Genomic DNA, 13,844 nt, shown 5'->3' with positions numbered 1-13,844 from the left:
GTTATAAATAGGGGTGCACTGATAAAGATTGTATTAGCTGATACCAATAGCCAATTATTCATGAGGCATATATCTGCCAATACCAATCCAATAACCACTTTACAGGAGCACAGCTGGGCAGCATGGAGAGTAGCTCTGCAGGCAAGTCCCTGATGAATGAAATGGGACAGCTGCTAACCAACACTCAGGACAAAACCAAACTCCTAAAGGAATACTTTTGTGTTGGTATTCCACCAATCCAACCGTGTTAGCCTGCTTGACAGGGCATAGGATGATCAAGTGGGGGTGATTACCCTCTCACAGTTGATAAAGATCTTGTGGGGGAATGCCTAGAGAGGCTGAATATCTACAAATCAGCAGGACTAGATGAACTACACCTGAGAGTGTTAAAAGAACTGGCTGACATCACATGACCTACGGCAAGGTTACTTGAAGACTCGTGGTGCTCAGGAGAGGTCCCAAAAAACAAAGAGGGCTGATGAGGTGCCTATCTTCAAGAAAGGAGGACCCAGGGAATTACAGGCCAAGCAGTTTGATCTCAGTCCCTGATGAAATCCTGGAAAAAAATGATCAAACAATCCACTATTGATAGGCTAACAGAAGGCGGTATTCTAAAGGACAGCCACCACGGCTTCATTAAGGGCAGGTCATGCCCAACTTGCCACCTGGGAAATGAGGTCAGATACTTGAAGCCTTTGACCTAGTCTCCCATGATGTCTTCATGGTAAAATTGGGAAAATGCAGCCTTGACTACTTTAGTCAGGTAGCTAGGTAACTGGCTCTGTGGTAGGACCCAAGGGGTACAGACTGACAGAACTGAGTCGTCACGGCAGAAAGTGACCAGTGCTGTCCCTCAGGATTCAGTACTTGGACCAGTGCTTTTCAACATGTTCATCAACGATTTGGATTCAGGTATTAAAAGGGAACTGGCAAAGTTCACAGACAATCCCAAATTACAGGGGAGCATGGTAACAGCTCAATACAGGCTGACCTGGACAGTTTTGCGCAGTGGGCGGATCTTAACCTGATGATGTTTAATACGGAGAAGTGTAAAGGGCTCCATATGGGGAGAAATCGCCTGCAATTCAGCTACAGGCTCCACGGTGCTACACTTGCCAGCTCCACAACTGAATGAGACCTGGATGTCGTGATGACCACAGAACAAATGAGCCACCAATGCAATGCCGTAGCTGGTAGAATGAATCAAGTAGTAGTATGCACCGCCCAAGGCATCTTGCGCAAGGCGAAGGATGTCATCTGCCTGCTCTGCTTGGCCTTGGTGAGGCCGCAGCTGAAGTAGTGTGTCCAGTTCTGGGTGCTGCACTTCAGCAAGGATGTGGAGAAGCCAGAGTGAGTCCAAAGGAGGGCCACGTGCATGCGTAAAGGTCCAGAGAGCAGGTCATACGAAGACAAGCTGAAAGATCTGGGTCTGTTCAGCCTGGAGAAGGGAAGACTCAGTGGCAGCTTATATCAGGGGCATATGTGAGAGCCAGGGGGAGCATCTGTTCACCAAGACCGCCCAAGGGAGGACAAGAAACAGTGAGCCCGAACTGACTGAAGATCACTTCACACTGAACATAAGGAAAAACTTCACCAGTTGAGTGCCGAGTCTAGAACAGGCTCCCCACAAAAGTGGCAGTCACCTACCCCAGTACTCTTCAAAAAGTGGCTTGACACCCACCTTGCTGGAGCCATCTGATCCCAGCAGTCTTTCTTGCCCAAGTGCAGGGGGGCTGGACCCTATGATCTGTAAGGTCCCCTCCAGCCCCTAAGGACTATGACTAGGTCTTGGGAGGGGTGTGGGGGGAGATCAAGGCCCCCCCCAGTTGAGGAGGGAGTGGGGCAGGGGGGCAGACAGAGCTGCTTGCGGCTTGTCCACGACACATCAGCATCCTGGTGCACATCTCCTGCCCTCCCAGCAGTGCCAGGCACAACTTGTTGCCCCCACTACTCCCAGGCAGGCAATGGTGCAGTCAGCATACAGCTCCCAGGGAAAGGCAACGGAGCACAGGCCCAACCGCACAGTAGGCAGTCTGCATGCATCTACCACACACAGTCTGGCAGGGGGGCATATACCTGCCTCCAGGGCGGGGGGCAGGGTGCACAGTAGCAGGGAGTGGCCACACACACACCCCCCCACCCCACCCAGACAGGCAGCCCTTGGCTCAGTTGTTTCCCAGGTCCCATTCACTGCCCTGGCCAGGCAGCGCCCCCAGCCCCTGCCCCACTCCCTCACTGTGAAGGCCTCAATCTGACACCCCTACCACCACCCCCAAAATGCTCCTTCCCCCCACACTTACCTGCAGGGCACTGCTCTCCACAGTGCCCGGCTGCTTTCCTGGCCCCGTGCATGTGGGTAGCTGCACACACATACACAGCATCCAGGGGCCCCAGCCACAAGACATATAGTCACTGGTGACATTATAGGCAATTGGTTTTTTTGGCCAGTGTGGCCAATAATGTTAATTTTCCTTTTATCAGTGCCAATTTGACATGGCACCAATACTGGTGCACCTCTAATTATAAAGCAGTGAAAGAATGATTAGTTTTAAGTTTGCCAATGTACCTCTTAACAAGTATCATGGTACTAAGAATTATCTATAGAAGAAAACTGAAGGGCCAAAGAATGATGCGAGGTAGGACAAGATCATGACATGCACAGATCAGTTGTTTCCAGAACATGTCATTGTCTCTCTACTGTTTGACAGGGACATAATTGGATATTATGTTCTGGGTCACTATTGTATGAGCAACATGGTGACACTTAAACTTTAGTACTGTTTTCTGCCCTTTCCAGGTAATAAGCTACTGCTGGATGAACAAGTCAGCTGCACCATATAGGAAAATACCTTCAACTTTTATTTATTTATACAACAGAAACACAAGTTGCATATAGCAGCTCAAGGAGGATATGGTCTCTCTTTCAGAGAGTCCAAAAATATGCCTGAATCACAACTTCCTAGCAGCTGTAGGCCAAAGAAAAATTTTGGCAGTTTTAAAGTTAGCTTACTGAATTCAGACCTTTTGTTTCAAACACCTTAAAAAAAAAAAAACCATACTGATAAAGACTTGTAATATTTTCAATCTCACCTCATAATAAATTTCTCAAAAGAAAGCATCCACGTTTTTCAGTTTTCTTATTGAAGGGAAAGGAAGGACTAAGTCAATGATTAGCAGAACTGACACTACTACTGCTGTTCTCTGTTCACACTGGTTTGTATCCTACCAGATTGCAATTTTACTATGGAAAAAGTGCCTTTTGCTATCATATAGGTGAGTTTCTATTTTTAACAAGTCATATCCAAGGTTGTTTGTGGGGTTGGGAAAGGAAAGCTTTTGCCAAGGAGTGACTGCAAAAAGGTAAAAGGCCTGCAGAGCCACTGCATGGAGGAACACTAAGCCTTGTGGGTCCCTCAGACCACACAGCAGCTCAGACAACCACAGGGGTTACACCACCCCCGGAAGTGGGTCTGGATTCAGCCCAGGTTTTATTCAACCAAATACTAAAATGAAGATTGTGTTGTCCTTTACATGCATTTCTGCTGTCCATACAGCCAAGGTCCTGTGCATCTCAGAAATCTGAACTGAAAGGGCATAATCATCATGGGGCAGAGCTGGACTGTGCCAATTCAGACCCATAGGATGGAACCAGCGAGAGATGAACTAAGAAGAAATCTAATTCTGCCACCCCCGTCCCAAGGCTTGTACTCTAAAAAGACAGAAACTAGAAGTCAATGGTGTTTATTACAAATGGTACAAAGTCAGTTTAGTCAAACAGACCAAAGCCCATGTCATCATCAGATTCCTCCGACTCTTCTTTCTTTTCTTCCTCTTTCTTCTCCTCAGCTGTAAAAGAAGAAAGCTATCAGTATCTTGCAATTTGATACTACTGAAAAAATACATGCAGACCTGTATGTAGGTGCTCCCACTCCTCTAGGCTATGCAAGAGTCATAATTTAACTGAGGTCAAAAACAGTGGGTGAAGTAGGAGTGGGTCTGTGTGCAAATTATAGGATCCTATAGTACTAGGTGCAGGATGCATCTCCTAACAACTGGAGCAGGAATAAAGCAAGTTAAAGACACTGCTTTTAAAATCAACTGCCCCACCCCAAATTGCACCACTGGTTTAAACGCTAGATGAGAATGTCTCCCTTTCAAATTGAGGGAGACTACGTCCTTCATGGAGTACAGTACATCCCCGACTTTGGAGACACATTCTGTCCTCTGAGATGGGAAGCTAGGTCTGGCACACTTAAACAGCACACCTGCAATCCCCAGCATTTGAATTACATCTGCTTTCTTAACTTCTCGCACCAGGGTAAGGTGCCTGCACCCCAAGCGAAGTTTCTGTGCAACTGCCATCAATTATCTAACCTGAACAGCCTCTCCCCCAGGACAAGCCCACACCCCCAGGACTTCACTTACCAGGGGCAGCCCCTCCGGCGGGCGCAGCGCCACCAGCAGGAGCAGTGGCAGCTGGAGCACCACCACCAGCTCCTACATTACAGATCAGGCTCCCGATGTCGATGTTGGCCAGAGCCTAGGAGCAGCGAAGAGTTACTCAGGGCACATGGCAGCTGCAGAACTGGATCAGACATTACCACAGTCCGGCCCATTACTGTGCACCCTCAGTCTCGATCCTCCCATGTTATTATGTGACAGCATGTGCGCTTGTGCATGTGGCTCGAGACACCAACTACAGCCCCAAAGCCACAACCTGTGTCACAGCCACGTAACTGTTAGGATGCAGGTTCCCCCCCACCCATTCTGTTCACACCAGTATCAGCATCTTTCGTTGACACGGGTAACCAGATTGGACAAGTGACAGGAGATCCCGTTTCAGGCTTTTCCCTAGAAAGGTTCACAAGCACCAACTGAGGGAATAACCTACAGGGACCAGGGGCCATTTGGACCTCAGCATGTGCAATGTGAAGCCACCCAACTAACTCCTTAACTCCCCGCTCAAGGAGGAGCAAGCGTGAGTACACGTACCCCATACCTGCCCCCAAGAAACAGCCCCCATGGCCAGCTGGACCAGAAAACAGCATCAAACGAACTGCAAACACAGGCCACTTGGCCCCATTCAGCACTATGTCAACAGTACATCATGGGTCTGACTAGGCTCCACCTGCTTCACCCCTCATGAACCACGCTGTGGAAGTCTGTGATGCCAGCCGGTCCCGAATCCTAGTGAGCCGCGGCAGGCTCCAGTCAGAGGGTGCTCAATGGAAGCAAACCTGCAAAATAGGAAACCCCCCCACGCGGCCCGGTGGCCTACCTTGGCAAACAGGCCCGGCCAGAACGGCTCCACAGTCACTCCCGCCGCCTTGATCAGGGCGTTGATCTTGTCCTCCTGCAACGGCCCCGCTGTCACCGCCCGTTCACACGCGCACAACCGTCCCGTGCGCAACCCCACTCTCCCCGCAACGGTCGCCGAACACCTAGCGGCCGGGGCCGTGCGCAAACCGCCCCCCACTCGACAGTCGCTGAACACCCGAGGCCGGGGCCGTGCGCAAACCCCCGCGCCGGAGGAAAGCGCGAGGAGCGGCCACGCGCCGCCGCCATCTTGGGCCGCTCGGGCCGCGCCGCGCGGTGCTCACCGTGACGGTGACCTCATCGTCGTGCAGGATGAGTGCGGAGTAGATGCAGGCGAGCTCGGAGACGGAGGCCATGACGGGCGGGGGGGCCTGGTGCTAGTCGCCGGGCGGACGCGGCCTTAGCTTCAGCTGAAGGACACAGCACCTTGTGGGGCCGGAGAGGAAAGGGAAACGCACGCGCCTGCGGGGAGAGGTTATAGGGCTGCCCCTAGCCAATCGCAGCGCGGAGCCAGCAAAGTCATCACCACGCCCCGCGGTGAGGGGTTATAGGGCTACCCCCGGCCAATCGCAGTGTACAGTCTGCGATGCATCATCTTTGTCCGCCGCCGGCAGCAGCGCGTCAGAGGAGCGCCGTGCTACTGGGGCCTCGCTCCTTCCACTGCCCGGCAGTGATGCGAGGCGGGGGGCTGCCTGCGGGCGGCTGGAAGCTGCGCTTGTTTTTTTTCCCGGTAGCCTCTTTGGTGTCTCTCGTGTCTCGGCCGGGTCGGGGGCGCTTGCTCTTGCGCTGCGGGGGGTTGGAGGCGTTACGTGAATTCGCCGTAGCCGGGGTCACACCTACCTAGGAGGCCGCTGCCAGCCCTGCGCAGCCTTAGTGCTGCTGGGGGTGGAAATACTGTTTCAAAACCGGTCGCGTAACCTCTTCTAAGTTCATCGGTTAAATGGGGGGGGGGGTTGTCAGCCGGGGGTACATGTACCCCCAGGAATACTTAGGAAGGCTGTAGAGGGGTGGGGATGGGGTGTGTCCCACTTCACAGTAGTAGTACCCATAGTGTCTCCCCTGGTCCCTTCCCATACTTTGTTTCTTACCCGAGGAGGGGTGTGGGGCCAGTGGCACCTAGCACACAACACTGCAGAGCCTGCCTGCCCTCCACCTCTGCTCACTCTCTGCCTGCTCCTAGGAGCGGGGCAGGGTGGGTGAGGGCAGCAGTGTCTCCTTTCAGGCTGCGTGGGTGCCAGCCAGCTGGTGGTGTGGGTCCTGTATGTGGCTGTCACTGCTGCATCCCATGCTGCTTCCCTGCAGCTGGTTGCACATGTGGTTCTGCAGGCTACTAACATGCCTTGCATCTCGTGTGCCGCACATGTGTCAGCCATGGGCAAGTGGCACAGCAGCAGTGGTGCCAGGTGGTGGTGATGGCGGCTGCTGCATGTGAGCCCCAACCCCACCCTCAGTCCAGCCAGCTGGGCAGCGCATGTGTAGCCTGCAGAGGAGCACCACTGCCCTTGCCCCCTCAGCACATTTACCTGCTGGGGGTGGGGTGTCTGTCCCCTACCTGCTCAGCCACAGCAGGCATAAGGCATTGCACAGCTCATAGGGCAGCAGAGTGCAGGGTCTAGCCTGCAACAGCAGCTGCCTCTGACCCATGAACAGATTTTGGGGGCACACACCCCCAGACCACCATTGGGGTACATGCAGTAGCAGGAACTTCCTCCCCCACCATTCTGTCCCACACTTGGCCTCGGCTGTGTAGCTCCTGTCCTGTCCCTCCCGCACTCCCTCCCTCATCACAGGGGGCCTGCCCCACCCCTTAAAACCAAGAAAAAAATATAAAGGGGCACATGAGCTGAAGCTTTGAGCTAGAAGGGGTGCACTAGTTAAAAAAGGTTGAAAACCACTGGGTTAAATGATTAACTGATAACACCCAGCTCTGACACAGTTGCTGCTGGGATCTGCTCCAGGCACCCTTTAAGGGGGAGGAGGAAGAGAGGAGGCAAACAGCAGGGCTCAGGTGAAGCCCTTGGCTGGGCAGGAGGGAGCACCTGTGAAGGAGCAGCTAATTGTTTCATTGATGAGTCTAGGCTACTTGCTGTTTTCCTCTTAGGCTATGGGGACTAGCCCCCCATCCTCCTCCTTGTTCCTTCCTCCCACTTGTTCTTTGTTTTCTGATTCCTGCTGAGGCATCCTACTGCTTCCCTTCCCTGCCAGCCTGTGCCTGTCTGGACCTAAAGATAACCAGTAAGCCAATCAGCTATCACTGCACTTATTAGTTAAAAGATTTCATCAACTTTTCACATCTCTTGAGTATGCAGATGCATTTCATGTGATAAACTCAAAGATCTCAAATAGGAACCTGTAGTGTTACAAACCTTCTGCCCCACCTGCGGTCTCTCTCCATTCTTTGCAACAGAAGAAATTGCTCTCCTTATTTTCCTGTAGTCAGAAAACAAATGAAAGCAGGCATTTTTCCCAGGAGTGACTCCAGTCTGCCCAGAGGCACCTCTGGTTTAAAAAGGTTGAGCATCACTGCACTATGGGGATTGGTGATTACAGACCCTTTACCTTTGAGGAGCTGATGATCTAGAAAGTCATCCAAGGAGTAACTCCTGTTCTCACTCTGTGCACTGAAACTGAGGGCTACTCCACTGCAGATGTTTTCACAACTCACAGGGACTGCTGACTTTTGTGTTACTTGCTATTAGTAATGTTTGTGTGCCTATGAACTTCACAGTTTTGCAAGGGAGAACCAGTGGACACAAATGTGGATCCACCTGCCACTTATAATGCTGTGCTCAAGAGTGTTGTCTTGCCACAGGCTGGTAGTCTGACGGTGCATTGTCTCATCAGGAGCCCTCAGGCAAAGGTTTTTTTGTTTTTGCACCGGTCCTGGAAGCACTGCAATACCAGGTCAATGCATGGAGTGGATGGAGCAAGCTCCGGTTCCACCACCCAACACCAAAAAGAATCTGCTCAACATAGACCTGTGGAGGACATATCAGACAGCCAAAAGCCCCACATGAGCGGAATGCAAGTTACCACAAAGATAGATTAGTATGGTAACATTTAGCACTGACCTAGCCTCAAGATGTACCATAACAAAGAACAGTGTGGGGCTTTTCCAAAGTGTCCTGTAGCATCTGAGAAGGCAGAATGCTAGTTTTAGCCTTGGGGCCTTGTTGCATGTTACACTTGGGACATATTAACTGTATGTAAAACGCTAGTGTCTGGCCATTCAAGCCGTAAAATATTCATAGATGCCAGGGTCAGAAGGGACCTCAGCAGATCATCGAGTCCAACCCTCTGCCTAGGCAGGAAAGAGTGTTGGGGTCAAATGACCCCGGCCATGCCTATCCCACGCAAACATAATTTAATTTACATGTCTTTATAGGCACAGTGCCCTTCACCAAAGGGGGCAAAAAGAGGCAAAGTTATCAAGTTTCTGCCAGGTTCAAATCTCCACTTTGTACCTTGTATAGTCGTGTGCATCTGTGCATCAAGGGTGTAAACACGTGGAAAATGCTACCATTTGTGATTTGGTAACATTTCAGTGTGACTTTGTGCACAATCTCAGAGGTGCCAAGCAATGGAAAACGTAGCCTTTGTATCAAAGATGGCCAGGAGAGGGCCTCAGTGTGTTTGGGGATGTTCCCTACGTGATCTCAGACCAGCTCTAGACAAGCAGATGCTGCTTCATTAGCCAGTACCAGCTCTGTGATGAAGACTTATCAGTATGTCTGCAAGTATATTATTATTCATTAGTCTTAAGAGAGCAGACTCACGCATGTGCGTGCACACACGTACAGCTGTGTTCATTCACATCTGTGTTCCATATTTCAGTGAAAACAAGTTCTCTATTCCCACTTGAGCCTTAACCCCTCTTACACATGCTCTCTTCTAATTCTGCTTTTTGTTGTTGTTTCTGTGTTTTTCTTTATAGGCCTTATAAATGGCTGGCCTGTTGTTTTTTCCCTTTAATCCTAACAAAGATTTTTGGATCAGCTGCAGTTGATAACTTACACGGTCCTGCATAAAATGGGTGCAGCTCTCTGAGTCAAACATCTTCCTGAGACAAAATTTTTCTGACTAACCTGTTCATTCTTAGCATTGTTGTTAATTTTTAGAATGTCACGTATTGTAACAGGGAACTGGAGGCTCCTGTCACACTAGGTAGAGAGGGCAGCGTGCCCAGCCTGCTGTGTGGGGGTTGCAGCAGAAGAGCAAGGGCTGGCCTTTAGGCAATGCAGAAACCCTTGTGTGTGGCTGGAGACCCACATGACCAGAAGGGATGGTGCTTAGAGGTATATAGCAGCAGGGCCTGAGCTAAGGTGGGTAGTCTGGCCCTGTGTGCTGCAGAGGGGCCTGACTGGCCAAGGAAGAAAGAGTCCAGACTACAGGGAGCTGCAGGAAGCCCATATACCACTGGGTAACAGATATGTATTTCTGGCCCTGTGTTGTAGCTTGTTGCTACAGTGTGATGTCCCCCCCAGGGTTGTGGGGAGCCTTTTGTTTGGTAATGGATGCTTATATTTTTTGTTTGTGTTGAAATCAACCTGGAGGACTGGGTTGTGGCTGTAGGGGGGAAGAAGGCCACTGAGAAGGATGCCAGGGGCACCCCAGGTCCTAAACTCTTACAGGGAGGGGTGGGGGGCAGCTCTGCTGTCAGCTGAAGGACCGTGGTATGAGACAGAAAAGACTGAGGGCACAATTCCAGAGCCTGCAAAAGACTTTGGGATCATAACACCAAGGTGTGGTAGGTGAGACAATAGGATGGGACCCTGAGAGGCCAGAGGGGCAAGCACGGCAGAACCCAGTTGGCTGCTAGGTCACTTGGCTGCCCCAAGGCTTGGACCTGCTCTTCTGATTTACTTCAGGCAGCTCAATAACTGCAACTACTGTACTGAGATAAACCCAGTGGCTACAGTCATTTCAAGCCAGGTGTCCAGTCCACATAGCGACTGAGACGCTAGCAACACCATGAGACATCATTCTACTTTTAAGAAATTGTTTTAAATGGAGTATAAACTGTCACTACATTGTCCCCAGTGTGGACAGTCTGTAATCGTCTCCCAGAACTCAGTTTATTTCTCTTGCACAGACAATGCAAACTGCAGCCCTCTGAGAGCCAGAACCATGATGGTACCCTAGGTGGGACTCAGCCTAAGAGTAGGTGAGCAATATCTGCCCTGCCTTGTGGTCCAGGCTGGGTGTCTAGAAATCTGCAGATCCCCTGGCAGGCTGGGCAGTTCCCCTCATGGACCAGCATCAATCATTTTGAGGAGGCCCTAGCTAACTTTGGGCTCCCCTTCGTAGGTCACTTACATGGTCCTGCATAAAAAGCTCCCCAGGAAAAGTTAAGCTGGGGAAAAGTGTACAAAGTTTCATTCAACCCAAAGAAACTCTTGGGCTGACTTCTACCTAGTTCAAGTTGGCTTATTTTTAACCCAAAATCACCATTTTGGGGGAGAGAATGGGGATACTCCCAGTAGAAATGCTCTAGAAGCTAGAAACAAGAATCAAAGGGCATATGTACATATGCGCATGCCACAGCAGCAGGCACTTCAAAAAGTGCCTGGCACTGCAACACATGCAGTTGTATAAGTAGTGAAATGTGCATCAGTGCTGAGAAAATGGCAGCAGCACACTTTTGAACTAAAAGGCATCAGACATGCATGCTGCAGGGTGCTAAAGTGAGCCTGCTATTGAGCTAGCTAGAGAGCTCTGTGAGCAAAGCAGAGCTCCACAGCTGCAGGGTACCCAGGCAGTAGGCTGATGAGCTCAGGAGGGTATTAGCTGACACTTGCACACGGTCAGCTGACTGGAAGGAGGCAGGGCCCTGGGCACATACAGACCCCAGGGCCAGGAGGAGTGAGTTGGCTAATATTCACCAGAGGGAACAACTCCTGTGAAAGAGCTACCAGGGAATATTTGGTTGCCTGATCTGCCTGCAAGATGAATAGGGTTCCAGAAGCTCAGGGGTATTTGGGGCTAGGAGGCACACAATAATAAGGGAGAAGTTTACCTTCTTAAATGGGCAGAGTGGGGCCTCCATGATTAATGTTATGTTATAGCCAGGGGGCTTCTTTTTTCTGTTGTCTTTTATACCTGTACACCGGGATGAGGCTAGTAGGGGAGGAGTAGGCCTCATTGGGGCACACTACTGTGTAGACCCCAGCACTAGAGGGGCGCAGCAACAGAGCTGCAGAGCCCAGTGCCAGGGGGGTGCAGTTAGAGGGGCCAGGCACCCAGTGACAACCAGAGGCCAAGTTAGGCCAAGACCCCAGTAGAGGGACATTATTCATATACCACCTGTGAGGCATGGGACATGGTAAAGGGAAGGTTTTGGAGCCGTGCATCTAACTCATAATGCTTAGGGTGTCTCGTGAGGCAGTGACTTTGAGTGAGACCTAGCAAGAGATCCAAGATCAGCAGGGTCTAGTGGGATTCAGCAGGACTGTGGCCACACATACTCATGGGCAGCCTCCCAACTTATTATTTCACCCAAGACGTGGCAAGTGAGATTAGAAGGCGCCCGCAGGCACGGTCACGGAGCCCTAGGGGCATCACAGCCATCCCTGGGGACCCCATGCCGTAACAGTGCTTTAGTTCAAAAGTGCAGCTGCAGCACCATCACCATTTTCTACAAGCTAATGTGCATTTTGCCGCTTATACAACTGCATGCGCCGCAGTGCAGTGCATGTCAGCTTGCGTCCAGAGCAGACTCAGGTAATTGAGTCTGCTCCAAAGCAGCGGGTCTCCCACACGTGTCCCTGCACAAAAATGTATGTGTATAAATGGCCTTAAAGACAGAACTATGTTACCATAAAGTCTCCACTGGATAATCAGCAATCTCACCAAGACTATGCTGTTCAGTTTTGTAACAAAGGTACTGTATAGTGTTTTCTATTCCAGTTATGTACCTGTAAGAGGGAGCCAGTGGCTGTTACTTGAAAGCGTAGGCAGGGACTCCTAGGTAGGAAGTGCCTGTTACAGGGTTAGCTGCCCAGCAGTAGTACAGTAGGACAGAACCTTGCTTAAGTGGTAGGGACAGTGCTAAGGCAGCAAGGGTAGTAGCCCTAAACTGCCCTAAAGCCAGCCTGATCATCAGGCCCAGAATAGAAACAGAACCCCTGTAGGTGGCTGGAGAGTCACCTGATAGGAGGAATTGGGCGTAGGAGGCACATAAAACCAGTGGCTGAGCCTAGGCAGAGGCAGAGGATAGAGCTGCCAGAGGCAGAGGATAGAGCTGCCAGTGACAGAGGATAGAGCTTCTGTCCAGGAAGGCCGGAGAGGCTAACAGCTGAGCTACCCTGGGAAGGCACTGATGGCTTTCTGAGGAATATAACCCAGGGTAGGGGGAAGTTTTATCCTAAACCAGTGAGTGGGTGTTTATGTTTGGATCCAGTGTGGGAATAGTTTGCATTATAGCCAGTGGGCTTACTCTTTTGTTACAGTTTACACTGGTGGACTGGACTGGGACTGCCGGGGTAGAGAAGGTCCCAGTAGTGCCCAAGCAAGGTGGAGACAGGGCCATAGGGGCCAGCGCCCAAGAAGAGTGGAGACGGGGCCAGGGGCCCAAAAGCCAGGTCAGACACAGAAAGAGAAAAAGGGCTAAGGCCCCCACAAAGGCGAGTGACTGAACAGTGACATCTGAAAGACATGTCTATGGCTACAGGGGAGGTCAGAGGCCATGAAATTAGCCCTTAGGGCTGCAGGTGCCCTGAGTGGGTGGTATAGTTGGCCCAGGAGGGGCCATCTAATGCCAGAGGGGCAGGTTTGGGGACCAGAGGGGTTCAAGACAGACTGGCTGGCCAAAAGGATGGATATGGGCTCACTCAGAAACTTCCCTTTTCACAAACCAACTCATTACATCAAGTGATGGAGCTTCTGCCAATTGTGGCATGGCATGGCAGGTGAGGGATGTGGCAATACATTCCTTGATGTGGCATGTATTGCTTGATGTGGCAATACATCAAGGCATGGCAGGAAAGGGAAAAGCGAAGGGAGTCCAGAGAGCTGGAGTGACTGCAGGGCTGCCCAGGCACCCCAGGGCTAGGCACTTGCCACGTTACCACAGCTTGTCTTCATGGCTCCCACCACACTTTGATAGAAACTTTAATTGATGTTCAGAGTGGTGCCAAGGTCTCTTCCCTGACTAACAACATGTAATTTAGCACACTGTATTGAATGAAAAATTCAGATTATTTTTCCTAGTATGCATTGTATCAGTACCTGAATTTCATCTGTCATCATGCTGTCAAGTTATAATACCTAAGTTTGTCCCTCTAATTATGTTGGTTTTATCTGATTAGTTTTGTATCATCAGAAGAATTTGCTACCTCACCATTCTACCCTCCACCCCTTATTCCAGATCATTACTATAGCAAACGACATAGTTCCTAAGCTGAAATTTTGTGGCCATTCCAGAATTAAACCGTATTACAAATTGAGTACTTAATTGTGCTGTCCACATCCTGTAAGTTGTCTCTTGTGTTTAATCTGCATCCACACTTTCCTTCTCACCTATTAATAAT

The 13,844-nt window shown here is 50.6% G+C and overlaps 2 protein-coding genes across 2 annotated transcripts in view; one reads left to right on the top strand and one right to left on the bottom strand.

Annotated features, from left to right (window-relative positions):
- Positions 1–12,383, top strand: part of PTK2 (protein tyrosine kinase 2) — a 352,211-nt gene extending 339,828 nt beyond the window's left edge. Inside the window, exons 36-38 of the mRNA XM_019553184.1 lie at positions 2,502–2,508; positions 6,559–6,564; positions 12,373–12,383. The gene's annotated coding sequence lies outside the window, so the exon portion shown is untranslated. The remainder of the gene's footprint in view (positions 1–2,501; positions 2,509–6,558; positions 6,565–12,372) is intronic.
- RPLP1 (ribosomal protein lateral stalk subunit P1) lies at positions 3,726–5,783 on the bottom strand. The gene is made up of 4 exons (XM_019553266.1): positions 5,601–5,783; positions 5,279–5,353; positions 4,426–4,540; positions 3,726–3,846 (listed from the first exon to the last, which is right to left on the bottom strand). Exons 1-4 carry the CDS (start codon positions 5,670–5,672, stop codon positions 3,767–3,769), a joined length of 342 nt encoding a protein of 113 aa, XP_019408811.1. The 5' UTR covers positions 5,673–5,783; the 3' UTR covers positions 3,726–3,766.
- Positions 12,384–13,844: the final 1,461 nt, after the last annotated feature.

The sequence above is a fragment of the Crocodylus porosus genome, unplaced genomic scaffold (assembly GCF_001723895.1).
Source record: "Crocodylus porosus isolate Cpor-Errol unplaced genomic scaffold, CroPor_comp1, whole genome shotgun sequence".
Classification (NCBI taxonomy): domain Eukaryota; kingdom Metazoa; phylum Chordata; order Crocodylia; family Crocodylidae; genus Crocodylus; species Crocodylus porosus.
The sequence above is the reverse complement of the archived record's forward strand: the minus strand, read 5'-3'. Positions and strand labels throughout refer to the sequence as shown.